This window comes from Cucumis sativus, chromosome 2, assembly GCF_000004075.3.
Source record: "Cucumis sativus cultivar 9930 chromosome 2, Cucumber_9930_V3, whole genome shotgun sequence".
NCBI lineage: Eukaryota > Viridiplantae > Streptophyta > Magnoliopsida > Cucurbitales > Cucurbitaceae > Cucumis > Cucumis sativus.
The window spans coordinates 3,152,413-3,169,275 of record NC_026656.2 but is presented as its reverse complement, the minus strand read 5'-3'; the positions used below and the strand labels follow the sequence as shown (position 1 = coordinate 3,169,275).

General features: G+C 35.4%; 1 protein-coding gene across 6 annotated transcripts; it reads right to left on the bottom strand.

Annotated features, from left to right (window-relative positions):
- Window positions 1–418: 418 nt before the first annotated feature.
- Window positions 419–16,760, bottom strand: LOC101222176 (protein ALWAYS EARLY 2). 6 transcript variants are annotated; one of them, XM_011650532.2, is made up of 20 exons: window positions 16,601–16,760; window positions 16,370–16,493; window positions 15,797–15,895; window positions 15,615–15,677; window positions 15,445–15,522; window positions 14,081–14,246; window positions 12,475–12,719; window positions 12,214–12,362; window positions 12,035–12,141; window positions 11,725–11,802; window positions 8,947–9,197; window positions 8,737–8,790; window positions 7,312–7,345; window positions 7,023–7,186; window positions 6,742–6,920; window positions 6,375–6,663; window positions 4,838–5,011; window positions 2,806–2,997; window positions 2,185–2,466; window positions 419–698 (listed from the first exon to the last, which is right to left on the bottom strand). In XM_011650532.2, exons 2-20 carry the CDS (start codon window positions 16,472–16,474, stop codon window positions 534–536), a joined length of 2,874 nt encoding a protein of 957 aa, XP_011648834.1. In that variant the 5' UTR covers window positions 16,475–16,493; window positions 16,601–16,760; the 3' UTR covers window positions 419–533. The 6 variants fall into 6 exon arrangements, with proteins under 6 accessions (XP_011648834.1, XP_031737182.1, XP_031737183.1 ...); XM_031881322.1 differs by having other exon boundaries at window positions 16,588–16,741; XM_031881323.1 differs by having other exon boundaries at window positions 12,035–12,135; window positions 16,370–16,741.
- Window positions 16,761–16,863: the final 103 nt, after the last annotated feature.

Sequence of the window (16,863 nt, the reverse complement as noted above, 5' to 3'; positions counted from 1 at the left end):
AAGAAGAAACATGACATTATTAGAATCCAACAAATTATTGCCATCAATTTTAATTTGCAATATACATCAACTTCTAATTAGTCCAAAATTCAATGAATTGTAATTTTATCATTAACAATGACGTGTCAAACAATTGGTTCAAAATTTTCTGTATGTCAGTTGTTTAATGTATAAGCTTTCGACTAGATCAACAACTCAAATTTTCGAATTCTAGATGAACTAAAAAATAACAAAATTAGATGTCTCTAAGTCATTCTAATGTTGCCAATTTGAGCATAGTTTAATTATTCAGTTTATATGCTCCCAACTAAGAGATTAACAACTCGAACTTCCACACTCTGCCCCTTGAATTGAAAAAAATTGTCATTCTAATGTATATCTTTCTTTTATTGTATTAGTTAGAAACAAAACTAAGATGTTAGAAAGTAAAAATGTAACATAAATCTGAATATTAAAAAAAAAAAATCAAAATAGTGGTTACTCAGGACAAGATTACAAACTATACATATGAAACAGTGAGGATCAGATTGAATTCAAGTTGGAACAATGGATAACAACTGAGTTTGGATTCTTCTCACGCAAGTTTCAATCTCTTTATAAAAATGAAGGTTTTGAGAACATCTTGGATGTAAACTTTTAACTGCTAAACCTAGAATCTGAGACACATCACTTGCGGGATATGGACGCTCGATACACGCCTGCACGTAACCATAACATTGAAGTAAGAAACTTTCATATCTCAAAAAAGAAAAAGAAAAGGTAACTTCCATAATATTATCTAGAATTAGGTATACAACTTTTTCAAAGGGATGTGAAGTGAAGAACCTAATAGCAAAGTATTGAAAGTCATATTTGGAATTCAACCATGACACCAAGAAAAACAAACTAACATTATCCAGATAGGCAGACAAGCAGACCAATTCGTTCCACATATGCAGAAACGGAATACTTAAGAATGTAAGAATATCAGGGTGCAAGAGTAAGTTGTGTGCGAGAATATTTTGACGGTGCATTAATCTTTATGCATTTTATTCTCATCACACACAAACAATGAATTAAAGTAATCATACATGTATATGTAGTAGTGGATCCAGAAATTTTATTGGTGGAAGACTTTATAGATTAGTAAAAATAATCTGAAAAACAAAATGCAAGGAGTGGAGCTTGAACCCGTTTAGAGGAAATTTGAAGACAATTTTACCACTTGGCTAACTTTTGGAATTAGTATTATTTCAATTTTTAATATATATGTAATATAAAGAGCATAAAGTTTAGGAGGACTTGAGCCCCTCTTAGACCTATGCTAAATCTATTGGTGCGTATATATATATAAATTTAAAAAATCAATGTGACAAATTGTGATTGGACAAGTTAACGGGACGTAAGTATTTTTCTATTTTGTATACAAAAGTAGGTGGGTCCTAGGATAATGCAGGACATAAGGTATGAAGTTAAAAAGCTCAAGAATGTAATCGTTCGATTTTTGTTAGATGTTTTTCTCCTTTCCGGTTGACAAAAAGAACATCCCAACTAGAATGTCTAAGCTTTGTGTAAATTGAGATGCACCCTTTCTAATTTCTAACAAATGGATTTTCAAAATCAAACTTATCCCGAATATTGAGTTTGAAAACTCAGTGTCCAAAATTCAACCTAAGTAAATCTTTATGGGCTAAAAGTGTTTTTCCCCCCTTAAAATGAAAATATCTGCCACGTATTTCCTTATAGTGTTGTCTCTATGTCTGGCAAAAGCTTTTTCTGTGGTTTTGAAATTGGCTTTTCCCAGCTCAGTTCAAGATTACCTAAATGTTTCCCTGTGTGCCCTGTTTAACTATTAAAAGGAAGGCAAAATTCCTCTCAGCAAATGCTCCTAGTGATGTTTTTTGGGAATTATGATTAAAAAGTAATAGAAGACTATCAAGATACCTAGCAAGGACAATTTGCAATTTCCTTTCAGAACATGTATTTACCACTGGAACTTAAACAAGCTTATATGTTATCTATCAAACTAACTCTAAACCATTGAAACAAACAAATTCTTGATACAAAGCAATATCTGGTTAGACACGAAATAAATCTGAAATAATTTGTCTAGATGCTTGTAATGGCAGGAAAGTAAGAATATCCCATATCAGTATTGTCATAATAAGAAAAAGAACGATCAGTTGTGTAGAAACCAACAATTACCTGTATCATGAGCAAAGTAGCAACACACGAAGTGATTAGATTTGAAGGAATTCCTCTATAATCTCTATTGAAATGTCTTGATCTCAAACTAGATAGATCAGCTGTGGAAAGGTGTTTTGACGGGAACAACTCCTTAACGTGGGCTCCCAGGCAATCTTTCATATTTTGCGACATGCTTGAAGGTTTTTGAACCTTAAATGACGAATTCTGATTATCAGAAGAATGCAACGCGCCATAAATAATTGTAAGGGGATCATCACCATCGTTCTTGCTCAACAAAACCTGAAAATAAATGGTATCATGTAATCTCACTTTCCCAACTACTTGAGCACTGGCAATCCTATTACTACACCACTAAGAAAAGAGTACAGGACCAAAAGCCTAGAATTCAAGGCAATTTCCAATCGATTTTTTAAATATCAACTTGTCAATTGAAGTTGCAAGGAAAATGACGAGATTAGAAAAGCAAAGCATCCAACACTAAACCTGAGATATTTCATGCACAAAAAGAAAATGTGATAGTAATTGAACAATATAAGCGTTCTTTTATACAACATGGATGTGATTCTTATCCAATTACACTGCATATCCATGATGTTGTGCGGGAGGAGAGGGGGTTACCTCAATAGCAACATTTACCATCATTTGTGCCTTTTCCCTTGAACCTTGGACAATATCAACTGCTCCACGTCCTGATCCTTGAGAAACATTTAAAGAACAAGGGATGCTACCAAGTGCTCTGGCATTGGCCGGAGCCAATGAGTTCCCGGAGAAAGTATTATGCTGCTTCAGGTTAAACGTGGTGGAAGGAACCTACAGATGCACATAATCAATTAAGATGTTTGCTTGAAGTCGAAGCAAATAACGCATAAATGTACATTCACGGAAGGTGCATGGAGATACCTAATAAATTGTAAAGGTACAGAGTAAGTATAAATAATTATTTCCTGGACCACGTCAAAATTCTTTATCTATAGGTGTTCTTGATTAGTTTGGTTCTCTAGTTAATTGGACAGATTTGCAACCTAAACATGCATATTATCCAACTTCAGTTTTTGAGCTCAATCTTTCGAGCATAGCTTGTTTCAAAGTCTTATTTCAAGAAATTTCTTAGATAACTGTTTGGTCATTCCTGGTGAATTTGTGGGCCAGGAAGGCCTATTCCTATATTCATGCAATTATCTCCATTATTCACTTGCCAAAGTAAGCTTATTAGCTCACAGGTTATTGGCAGTGACATTCCATTCTAGAGAATCGAGTTCGATCCCCATCCCGACAACTCTAGTGCTAAAATCTCCCTTATTCACTTTCCTATAGCATATTCTTTTCTAATTACCAATTAATGTAGGAGAACTTCAATCAATTCTCCTGAATAAAACTTTAAACCAAATGTAGGCTATTAGATATTATTTTTGCACAAAATAAAATAAACTAAAAAAATTATTTTAAAAACATCATGCTTTTAGACTTAGGCCTCAACGTAAAATGACATTCCATTTAAGTTTCATTGGTTGATAAGAGGTGCCTGTCTCTTCTACTATTAAAATGCAACAAGGCTTAACTGGGTTTAGTTTCCTGCAATAGCCAGAAACCTAGAAGAACAACACCAACAGACTGCTTCTCGTGCACGCATAAAAGCATGCTTAGATAGTTATGCAACATGGATTGTGAGAGTCTAAACTGCTTAAGCTTTAAAAACAAAAAGGCATTATTTGAATGCTGGGCAGACGTGGTGAGCTGACATGGGGGCATCAGAGGAACAAATAGTTTCACACTGATAAGTTGATGCAGTAATTGCAAAGCTAGAAATCTTTATGTATAATGCCTCTTTTTTGATGATCTATTAATGAAAATGAGAAGCCTTTTTATAGGCTGGAGATTACAAGAGTTGTTAAACTAACTTGGGGTTGAGTTAGTTTAACTTGGAGTTGAGTTAGTTTATTTATAACTAACTCAAGATACAAAATTGGCAATTCAAATAACTAATCCTAAACTATAAAAATGGTAATTCAAACCCCTCCTCTAGGATAAAACTCAAGAAACATCAAGAAGGGAGATGTTCTATATCATAGGTTTATTAATCAAACAACTTCCTTTTGTTTGTACAAAAGATAAAACTATGATAAAACCCCCATTTTATTTATAGGTAGCATGGGAAGACAGCATGGGAGGACCGAGGAAGGACGAAGGAGGGTCTAGATAATAAGAAAAATAATAGGTTGTTAAATTTTAGGCATGGAGTCCTATACTAGAAATTTTATGATGCAAGCAATGTTGTGATTATAGACATAATTTTCAGTTATAACTAAAAAATATTCTTGCGTGACTCTAGGGATGGTGTGACATTACTATTCCAGAAACCAAAGTTCTATTTAAGAAAATGAAAGACTACAAAAAAGAGAAATCTAAAAAGAAAAAGGAAACAATTCATACAAAACTAACTACAAAGATATAAAGTTACAAAAAGGGTTCCAATTGTTGAGAATAAAACATGCTAAGGATCTAAGCCACCTATTAAATGTATTGATATGGCCTTGTCAGTTGTCAAGCCAATGATCCAAATTAAAACGCACAAGAAATATGCTAATCTATCCATCAAAATAGAAAAAATGTAATTTTTATTTAAGAAATACATAGACCTATAGTGTGTTACCGATGTATCAGTGGTGAGTGGGCTGGATCTTTTCTCCAATTCTCTACTTACATTTGGATGGTTATTTCGTTGTAGCTCTTTGTATTCAAGAGGTGCTCTGTTGATGGAACAGATCTGACGTCTAAAAGTTTCTGGAAAGTTATCCATTGGATTGAAAGGCATGCATTCAAAATCCTGAAGGGGAACTTTTTTTATATCAGCAAATAAATAATGACTAGCTGAAAGACAACTTCCAGACAAATTAGATAATTTTAGCATAAAAACTTCTCACGTTTATTCTATTGATCTAACACAAAAAGTGTGTGTAACGAAAGAAAACCGACGTATGAAAAATAAAACAGATAGAAGGCTAAAAAGTAAAAAACCCCTCCATATACAAGGTAAAATACAAGAAAGAGTAACTTAATCCAAAATGCAGAAGTGTCAATTTTGGTTCACAGTTCACCGATGTTTTTAAAGCACAAGGCTCACTTTAAGGTGACAAGCTCCTTAATCGCCTTAAGGCAAGAGGTGACAAGAAAGCGTCGCCCGCCTGAAGCAAGGAGCAGTTAATAAAATAACGAATAAATGTTATTTTTGACAATTATAGATTAAAAAAATTAGAATTTTAAAATATTAAAGTATAAACAAAATTGTTAAGAAAAATTAACTAAAATAGTATTGAAAAAAATATTTCACAAAATAAATAGAAACAGAAATGCTTTCTAAAAGGGGTAAAAAATGGTTCTTTGAGTAATCGGATAGAAATTTTGCAAGGCAGTTCCGTTCGCATGGAACCAACATTACTTTAATTCTGGCAGCCAATCCTTCAATTCTCTTCTAGGAAATTTAAAAATAAAAAGAGAACATAACATCTCTTCTTCCATTTTGATTTCCATCCCCTCTTCTTCCCTTCCATCATTTTTGATAAGCAACTAATGGGTGGCTAAACAAAAAGAAGACTTCGTCCACTTTCTTCAACTAACTCTGCTATTCTTTTTCATTTCTTTGGTTTTTTATTTAATTCTTCTTGTTTAAACCTTCATAACTTCATTCTCCAGTTGAAGAATTGAAGAAAAACAGAAAACTTGAAGAATGATATAAGAAAGAAGAAAGGCAAGTGCCTGTGTCTGTTCAAGGTAACTGAGCGGCACAAAAGGTGAGTGCCTCATTGAAGGTGCTCGCCATGGGTATTTGCAAGGTGGCCACCCAATGCCTCGCCTCTCGCCTTGGTGCACCTCAACAACACTGCGGTTCACCATGAGTCAAAAGTAGGGTGTACTTGTGAGCAAGTGCAAGTGCCTACACTTCCAAAATTATTGACCACCAAACAAATTCTAGGCAGTATCTTAATCAACCATGCTAATGTGGCTCAATATTACAATGTTCAGGAATCTCCAGTCCCTTTCCAACATAACAGAATAAATAGCTCCCTACTGCTCATCTACCGAGCATGTGCTCTTTATCTTAAAACAACTTTTACTAATTAAACAAATTCAAAGTTCAAGATTATCAGTATCGTATCTGAGTTGATCTACAAGAAGAATAGGAAACCTACCATCACTGGTTTGACTCCGATCTCCTGATTGTCAAATTGAATCCTGTAGTTGTCATGTTGAAGCCTTAACACACTTCCATTGTGAACTTCTAGTCTGTATGGATATGGATGCAAAGCTATTATACGCTGCCCAACAGATAAAGGTCTTGCTAAATCTGTAGGAAGCCCTTTACAAATGCCAGCACGAAGTTTGCCATAATATTGTCTTACAGATTCCCGATAACGTTGGAGTTTCATTCTTTCTTCATGAAGAAAATTATCAGAAAACCGTCGAGGTCTACCAAGGGAACTTCATGAACAGACACATCTCAAACTTTCAGTTCACAGCATTCTCAGATGATAATTATAAAAGATTACAGAAAAATACCTTCTTATGATACCCCATTCAACACGAGTTAGCTTTGTGATGCTTCCCAGGCCAACATGATGCAAGTACTCGACAAATTCACTTCTTGCAAACCAAGGATAATCAATTGCACTATAAAACCATTCAAAGATGCACCATCTACGCACCATTGTGGATGACATGCAATTAGAAAGTTTATCCTGAATTGTCAAAGCAAAGGCAGAAACTTTAACATTGTGCTACAGTTCGCTAAGCTAAGCAGAGATATTGCCTCCAAATAAATAAGAAACTGAAGCTCTTACCTTGAGGAAGAAAGCTTTGGCCTGCACAGAGGAGGAATACTTCATGAGCTCTTTTCCCAATTTGTCATCACAGAACTTTGTCTTTTGACGGGTCAATAATTTCCAAAGCTCCATCTTACATCTACTTCGACGCCCAAGCTTAATGGGTAAAGTGGCTTGATTTTCTGCAGGAAATGGAATTAAGTGGACATATCAATTTCTTCATTTCTAATCGTTATTCAAAGAACTAATATGATGAACTATTTCCAGTATTTGACAATGCCAAAGTTGTCACAAGAAAATCATTTACCATTTTTCAATGGTTTGATACGTCCCAATGTGATCTGCAAAAAAGAAAGATACAAAAGACAATAAGAAAAAGGTGATATGCCGTAAAAGTAACTACAAAAAGTAGAACCACAGAAGTAATGCCTAAAGCCAAAAAAAGAGAGTGCAACCAGAACTAAGAAATTAGTGAAAGACAAAGCGCCATTCAAATAGTGGCATCCTGTCTCTTTTGTCCAAGATTTCTCAGCCAACACATCTCATTCTCACTAACCTATCAGAGTGATTTCCTTGTCCCAATCACTTTTTTTTTTTTATGAAAACGGCAACTTTCATTGAGAAAAGAAAATGAAAATTTACACAGGCATACTAAAAGTCAAGCCCATAAAAAGAGACCTCCCTCTATAAGAAGGGGCTCCAACTATGTAACAAAATGCCTATTGGATATTGAAGCCCAAAGAGAAACATGAAAACGGATGAGGGACTAAATAGGCAAATAGCCGTAGGGTCCCAATCCATCCCCCTAAGCACTCTCTTATTCTGTTTACCCCACAAAACCCACAAGATCACGCCCACCCCTTCACACCAACAAAAATTGTCTTTCCTCTCAAATGGCGGATTGAGGAGAAACTCTTTGATCATAGCATCGACATCTCTATGCCAAGCGATCATCAAACCAAACATTTGAAAGAATCCCGATACGAGTTGCCAAAGAATATGGTTAAAGTCTTTCTCTGCCTTCTGACAAAGAATGCAACAACAAGCGAAGGCATCTTCTTCACAAGTCTATCCAATGTGTTAGCACGTCTGTGAAGCACCTGACATATAAACCTCACCTTCCTAGAAATCTTAATCCTCCAAAGGACCAAAAAGACCAACACTCCTAAGGATCAATCAAATATTGAAAGAACAACTTACACAAGAAGTCAGAACCCTTTCAAAATATTAGGGCTCCAAAATCTACCATCACTTCTCCCTCTTCTAAAAGAATGACTTCCAAATAAAGAAACAAAAGCAACCACGTCCGTCGCTTCCCCATAAAAAAGGAACACCTAGGATAGGCTTCTCAATTAGAAGGTTTGATAGCAAAGGAACAAAGAATTTTATAAGGAATGAATTGGATATGTGGAGACGAAATCAAAATTTTGGAACCTTGTGGAGTCGTCTTTCTTCACATTAAAAACGATATCCTGTTGACTTCAAAGATTCATTATGCATCTTTTTTTTTTTCCATTCGAAACTTTGTTTATGCTAATTTAAAGAAACAGAACTTTGTTGTATGTTCAAATTTTACAAAATTCAAACAAAGCATTTCCTTCATTGGATCCTTTCTCCATTTATCTTATCATTTAGTATAGTAAGCATTTCCTTCATTTCACCCTTTCTCCATTTATCTTATCATTTAATATAGTAAGAATCTGTGAGAATTTCAGCTAAAGAATTCACTTACTGTTGTCAAATCTTCACGTAAATGAACATCCACAGGAACTTTTGTATCAGGTATCTGCAAATAACAATGAAAATTAGTAGTTTTCTGATCACTCTGTAGTCGATACATCAGATAAAAACTTGAAGAATCAAGGAGACAGCTTTCAAAAGGAGCATTTGAAATAATAATATTAACGTCGAGAATTAGAAGCTTAATGGATTGGTATGATACCACAAAATTGCGCTTTCCCTTCCTCATAGTGCCAAGATGTTCAAGCCGTTTTTTCCTTTTAGAAGCAACATCGATTGACAATCCATTTCCAGGTTTTAATTTCCCACGAACTCTATCCTCAATATTGGGCATTGCATTAACCATGACTTGCTTTCCTTTATCACTTCGGTCTGATAATGTATCTTCAGGAATATATGATTTGTCTTCCAAATTGAAAGATTCAGTTTCCTCCACAATTTGGACAGATGGTTCTAGATGCAAGATCAACAATAATTAAATATAATGGATTAAACATGTGAGGTCATAGTAACAGATAAATCACATTTAAAAACAAAATACAAAAAACAAAAAAACAAAAAACAAAAACAAACAAAAAATTGTACATTACAGAAGAAACAAGGAAGCCCTCATTCGAAGAAAGCATAAACCCAAGTTTTTAAGGATTGATCTTCTTTGTATTGTTCCAATCTTATTGCAAGTTTATGATTTGATAAATCATCATTCTGTAACAATCCTCGAGAGATTAATTCTTAGATTGCTTAACATAATACAAAATATAGTAGGCTCCTCCACACAAAAGTAGTATGTATGTCTATAACAGTACATGCCACCGTTCTAACTAGGTGAATTTCCCAAACTACTCCATCTCACAAAGTATGTATGATGGATGATCTAATACTCCTGGGAATGAAAGCTTCCTTGACCTCAAGGGAGAAAGTAGGAAATTGCACCTTGATCAACTCCAAGCTTTTCCAGGTGGTTTCATATTCCGGTAGGCCTTTCCACTAGATCCTAAGCTCTCATTCTCGTACAATCATTGAAGTGGTAGGCAGTGACATCCTTGGGGATAACTTCCCATTTAACTCCTCAATGAAATGTGGAGTTGTGGGTTCGATGGGAGTGATATTGCTTAATGCTTGTTTGAGTTCTGAGACGTAAAAAACAGGGTGAATAGAAGCAGAGGATGAAAAGGTAAGCCTATAAGCCACTGTCACAATTATCTCCTCAATATGATAAAGACCAAAATACTTAGGAGGAAGTTTTTCACTATACCTTCACGTCACTGTTTGTTGTTGGTTTAGCCGTAATTTTAAGTAAACCCAATCCTCGACCGAATACTATACTTCTCAGCGGTGACGATCCGCGTATTATATCATCCGCTCTTTGGTCTTTTCAAGTGAAATTTCAGTTCATGTAAAACCTTATCTCTCTCCATTAATCGATCGTCAAGGGTGGCATTGATGGTCTTCTGGTTCCCATAAAAAGTAATGGCGGATGGGGTACATCCAAACACTGCTTAGTAAGGAGTAAACTTCAAGGTAGCATGGTATGAGGTGTTGTACCAATGTTCGACCCAGTGTAACCAATCTATCCACCTCTTTCAACACACTTGTTCACGATCTCTGGTTGGCCATCTGTTTGGGGATGATAAGTCGTGCTTCGCGTGACATCTCACTCCAGAATTTACTGATAAAAGTTTCATCCCGATTGGACACAATAAACTTAGGAAACCCAAACAAAGACAACCTCTTTAACAAACAACCCAGCTATGGATGTTTCGTTGGCATGTGTCAGATTGAGAGATATATTGCTTAATCAGATTCTTCATACCTCGCCAATATAATTCATTGGAAATCCTCTTGTATGTCCACAAATACCCAAAATGCCCTCTGAGGACCGAATTGTGATATGTATGGAGGATGGTGGGAATCAACGAGTAATGGGCTGACAAGATTAACTTGTCCTTACATAGCAAGTTCCCCTGAACCACTGAAAAGTTCGAATGGCTGTTTGGATTAACCACCAAGTCATCACAAATCTATTGGAGATAGTCGTCGGAAGTGATCTCATTTCGCACTACTTTCACGTCTAAAATGGCTGGTGCAATGAGGCTCGCTAGATGTACTCGGGGAGGCATGTGGGAAAAGGCATTTGCTACGTTGTTTTGAGGGCCAAGTTTGTATTGAACCTCGAAGTCATAACCAAGGAGCTTTGACACCCATCTGATATTCAGGCTGGATCCACTTGTCTATGATACCAATGTAACAACCCTCTACTGAGGGTTTAATTCTTAGATTGCTTAACAAAATATAAAATACAGAGGGCTCCTTTCGAAAGGGAGTTCTCTCCAGTACAGACTACAAGATTACACGAAACATAAGTTTTCCCACCACACAAAAGTAATATATATATAGAGAGCAGTACACATCACTCCTCTAACTAGCTGAACTCCTTGAACTACCCGAATTACCCCTTCTCACATAAGTATGTATCATGGGCAGTCTAACACATTCTCACACTGAGGACTAAGGAGGCAGATAAAAGTATTTAGACAAGAATTGCAACTGCCTAATGAGTATGCATAGCTTCATTCATACAATTTTCCTTTTACTACCAATCTTTCTTTGAGGGTTGTTTCTCAAAGGATCCAATGAATTTTTTTCCTTTTCCAATCTATTTACAGAATATTCTTAAGACTTATGCTCAACTGGGAATATATTTATTTCTCCAGTTTAGTTACCGTGTATTATTCTATCTATTGCTCTAAGAGTACTTGGCAGGTTCTTTTTTCTTTTTTAATTTTTTATTTTCCTTGTAATTTGAGCATTAATCATTTTTCCTTTAGAAAAAAAAAGAGTTAAGTTTTGTGTCTATACTACAAGCAGGACATTTAATTGCCCAACCAAGAATGAGCGTGAACAAATTTATTATGAGTATCAAATGATCATATCACACTCCAAAACGAAGATAAATTAGAACAAACAAAAACGCACTTACCTGATTTCATAGTAGTAAATGGAATCATGGAAGATACATCTGCTAAAATCTGCAAAGCATCTAAAGTAGTGTTCTCGTCTGTTCAGAAAAATAGTGCATTAGAAACTTTTTTTTGATGAAAAAATCAGAATGAGCTCCGAACATTATTATAATTTTGTTGTGCCAATGACAATCTTGAAATGATCAACCACAACTTGAGAAAGTTAGCAACCATGGAAATTGGATGGTTGACTGGACTCTTCCATCAACTAAGATGTAAAACACAAATAACAAAGAAGACTACAGAATGAAACTAGAGCAACAAAATTACCTCCATGTGGTAGCTTCCTTCTTTTCTTTCTTTGAACTAGAGAAGATGATAGCACACATACTGCATTTGAACTTTTGGAATCAACCTTTCCCTCTAGAACACTGAGGCTGGAAAAGTCATCCATATTAGATTATGCTTCAGGTATATTTTTTGTATAATTGAAATTTTGATGAAACCACCTGTTTTGATTGTCTAGAACTTTCTCCTTTCTGTACCGTTTCTTCATCTTGTGGTGAGTTTTCTCTGTCCCTACACATTCTGTAGCTACTGGGGAACTGAGATCATAGTCATATGTTTCATTTGGTCTTCCTTTATGCCCTCCACTGACCTGAAACCAGTAGTCCTAGTTCAAGTTAACACCACAAAGCTTGACAACTATCTTCAAATTAACATCACAAAGCTTAACATCACCCCCTAGTTGGCAACCAGGTCCCTCTGACCTCATACGAGAATTTCATGTTCTCTTTTATTTTGGAAGGAATAAATGTTGCAGAAGAGTCTATCCTTTGTGAGGCTTCAGCTAAAGCTGATGCAGCACCATGAGCAACTTCATCACTTATAACATCAAATTCTGACTTCTGTGAACATTTATTTCCAGAAGCATGATTTTCCCCTTTATCTCTTTCCTCTAAATATGAAATCGGAACACGTGGTGTCCTCTTCCCCACAACACGAAGTCGGTTACCTATATGAAGTTGATAACACAAACCGTCACAGCCAGGGTTTAAGAAAAAGTAGGTCCTATTAATCTAGTTATAGGAGCATTGTGAAAACATTTCAGCAACGTTTTTATTGGCAATCAAACATTTATCATAATGAATATTTCAACTTAACAACAATGATGACAATTTCCAAAAAAAGAAGTAAACAAACAAAACATGGCACAAAAAAGAGCACTATTATATCTATCATAAACATTAACAAAAATAGTTCGTGCTCAAACTAATTTCATGTTTTTGGGTGAGGTTTTTGCTTTTTAACCAGATAAGAAACTTTTTGTTCATAAATGAGAAAAGACTATGCTCAAAGGATACAAAGGACACTCCCATAAGAAATGCGGTAAAAGAAGGCAACAAATGATGGAACAGAAACACAATGAAATTGCCAAAATATTGAGAAGGATTTAAATATCTAAGGGGTCGTTTGACGACTAGCCTCTTTCTCAGCTAAATTCGTCAAATAGTTGGCTTCCTTGCTACTCACACTAAATGGAGAGCCAAAATCTGAAACACACTTCTCTTTAGATATAGAGATCGGAGTTTGGCTAGGAGAACCTCTAAAAAACTTTACCTTTGAATTAGGCAAAGAGAAAACAAAGTAATTAAAATGGGGATGGATTGACTCTAACGACCCAACTTGCATGAAAGAGATGAAGCTTGAATTTGTGATTTAGCCTCTAAAAAATCAGGATCTGATCTTCAAACAACTTTGTCTGTACAAATTTCTTTTATGAGTCCTCCTTCATCCTTTTCCTTCTAACAAAGTGCTTTGGGAATGGCTCAAAGAGATGTGGGATTATCCTTGATTTTGGATGTTTTTTTTTTTGGACTTAGCTCTTGACTCAGATTTGGCCGGAAGATAGGGAAGAAGAAGAAATCAAAAAGGAGGAGGAGAAAGTACTTGGAACGAACATTGTCGGTTGGGACATAGGAAAATACTGAAGCGGAACTAGAAGACGGAACCAAAAGCTTTAATGAGGCAAGGGGAGCTACCTGCTATTGGAAGAAAGTGGATCGACAAAAGATGGGCCACAAACCTGTTGAAATGACTTCACATTTGTGAAAGAAGGCACAACCGAAATTTTCACTTTCTTCCTTAAGAGCTCATCTTCAACAGGACTATGTTTCCTTTCAAAACTGAAATTCTTATTCTCTCTCCTCCTTAAGTATGGCTCTTAGGATATCTTAGGATGTCTTAGGAGCTCTTGTAGGAGTATGGGAAAGCATGATTTTCCAAGCCTCCATGATGCCAATTGTCAATAAAAGAAGAAAAAGAAAACATCGAAAACAACCCCTCACGCATAATAGCATTTTAATTTTGTCTTACCATATAAACTCCTAAGCGAAGACAAGCATCCACCACTTGCTGCAACAGAACGAGTAGAAAAATGGCCTTCATTTGAGATACTCAATTGAACTTGTACTTGATTAGTCTTCGGAAGTTCTTGAAAACCTGAAGCATCATAATTCTCACGTTCACTATCATTACCTCCCTGTCAATTTATAAATTGACTATATTAAAAATTCTAAGCAAATGAATTGGGAGAAAAAGAAAGAGAGAGGAAAAGAAAGAAAAGAAAGTGAACAAAGTGTTGTTGTATTGCAGCTTGTAAACAAAAATCATATCATAATTTTTTTAAACATGAAATTAAATGTTTCATAGAGAAAATAAAAGGAGACTAAGGCTTTGGAAAAGAGCACATCAAGAAGAACACAACCTTCTTATCAGTACATGTACATATCACTGTTTTTTTATTTCTTGCATTTATGATGAAGTATTATTAGTGGTGAATAATAAGATGAAATCCTGGAAATCTTTGCCAGAATTCCACCTGAAGTCCCCAACTTCCTTTTCCATGCAACCTCCTTGTAAGAAGTTTAGAAGAGAAAGGTAATGTGTGGAGGTTCAAGACCAAATTGAGAAGGCATTCAAAAAAGGAATGAATGCATCAAATTTGCAGAGTTCCAATGACAACTTGGTACAGTGGGATATCTAGAATAGTTAAAGTTGAAAGAAATGTGTGAGTGTTTGATTATTGTTCAGCAAATAAAAAAAGAAATGTAGAAGTGCAACATTAATCTAGTACAATAAATACAGAGATGGAGATTGAACCTCCAATCAAAATGCCAGTTACCATGAGACTAAGCTTACTTTGGCAATGTAAAAGTAAATGCAACCCTGTTGATGGGAATATTCAAGTTATTACAACATTAATGATCTAGAACTATCTTGAGATCAAAGAAAACATTCAAACTATTCAAGAAATATCTTGAACTCTAGAGATGTCCTCTTGAGCTCCAGTGAGAATCTCTAGTCTTCATACTCTTGAAGAAATCTATTTGGGCCTCTCAGTAGAAGAAATATAAATCTGTCTCTTTTTACTTGATGTTAGGAATTGTTTCCAATAAATAGAAGTTCACTTTCTCGGTTGAGCTTGAGATTAATGACACTATGGTAAAAGTGCACTAGAGAATAGTCTCAATGTGTCTATCCTTTTACTTTACAAATAGATGATTGCTTTGATAGTTGGACTTATTTAACGGAATCAGACACAAACTATGAATCAAAAAAACAAAACCAGACACTTAAAAGAGACACAAACAAATCACAATTCAGATATTCCATTTCAATTTATGTTTCTAATAATAATAATAAATAAATAAATAAATAAACACATAGTACACTCTCACCATAACATTATAGTAATCTGTCATCAGCGCTATAAGACCAACAACAGAAGCAGTTCCCTCTGGTAAGGATAGATATGCCTGGAAAGAAAAGGGCATAACAAAATCAAAAGATAGCATTCAAAAGAAAAAAAATCTGTGTGAACTTGAAAGCATAGAAGGACTAAACATACCTTGTTCATATTGTAAAGAGTCTCTACCATTTCAGTTGACCTTTGATGCATAGAAGAAGCCACCTGAGACGGTAAAGAGAAAAATAATCACAACAAAATTATCATTACATTTATTGAGACATATGGTGCATGACATAATACAAAGTATTGAAAGGGCTAGTTGAAGTGGTAAAGGGACGTGCCTTCTTCCAGTCTTGACCGTATTTTCTATAAGCTTCATAAAAACTCTCTATTTCTTCCTTGCTCCATTGAGGTCCTAACTTATCAGACAACTTCTTCGTCTGTCAGGAGGTTACAACAGACAACGTGACAATCAGGTACACATGAGATTTGTAAACTTTGAAGTATATAAATATGATGAAGACCCTTTATGGGACAACTTTTTAGGGAAAGTTCACACGCACACCGCCACCATCAAAAAGCAAAAAAGAATCCTGGCATTTTCATGAAGCACCGTGTGACGTCAATTCAATGTTCTTATACACACCTAAAAATTAGTAAAATACTGACTGATACTCTCTGGGGATGTCCTGAAATTCAACTGCTGACGTCATAATTGAAATAGACAGTCTGCAAAGAAACTACACTAACGCATTCTTCCCTATATTCTATTTCCATACTTAATCTTGAGCAAGTAACTAATAAAAATTCACATTCACAGCTAAAAAGACAGCTGATATCAAGTACAAAAACAAGAAACATTCAGAACCCAGCACTGTGCATTTCAGATCATAGAAGAGAAGGGACAGCATTACTCGTTTCTTGCTTGTTTGCGAGCTCCTATAATTTTCCTCAGCCGATGGGTCATTTGAACGAAGAGGCCTTTTCTTCAAGCTTTTGAGATTTTTTGGAGGCGCCATTGGATTTTATCCGTAACTCCTTCAAAAACCAACAGGTGAAAACAAGATTCGCAGTGCAGCTTCCGTAAAGAAAAAAAGAAAGGAAGATGAAGAAGAAAAAACCAAGATCGAACATAGTGGAAAAACCTCGGCTGTTCGTCGATTCACTCGTTAGGCCCACATATTCAAATGGGTGTGCGAAAATGGAGCATTGGGAATTTTGTACTGGAGGATGACGAAGGTCCGTGGCCTTTTCAGCAATGGATGAAAGGAAGACCGCCGAATTTTGAATTGTCTTTTGAAAGAGAGTAAATAATACGTAGAATTGTAATTTTAATTTGTAAATACGTAATGACAAAGGAAGAAGACTAATATTGTGTGCTTTTTATTCCTTTTTTAAAAAATAAGTG

Bases quoted from the DNA above. Each gene is read 5' to 3' on its own strand.
- LOC101222176 (XM_011650532.2), bottom strand. From the start codon at position 16,474: ATGGCGCCTCCAAAAAATCTCAAAAGCTTGAAGAAAAGGCCTCTTCGT. The intron at 15,523-15,614 runs GTATGTTTAGTC...TTTTCTTTCCAG, and splicing joins CTCTTTACAATATGAACAAG to GCATATCTATCCTTACCAGA. The intron at 6,664-6,741 runs GTATTTTTCTGT...CTGTTCATGAAG, and splicing joins GAATGGGGTATCATAAGAAG to TTCCCTTGGTAGACCTCGAC.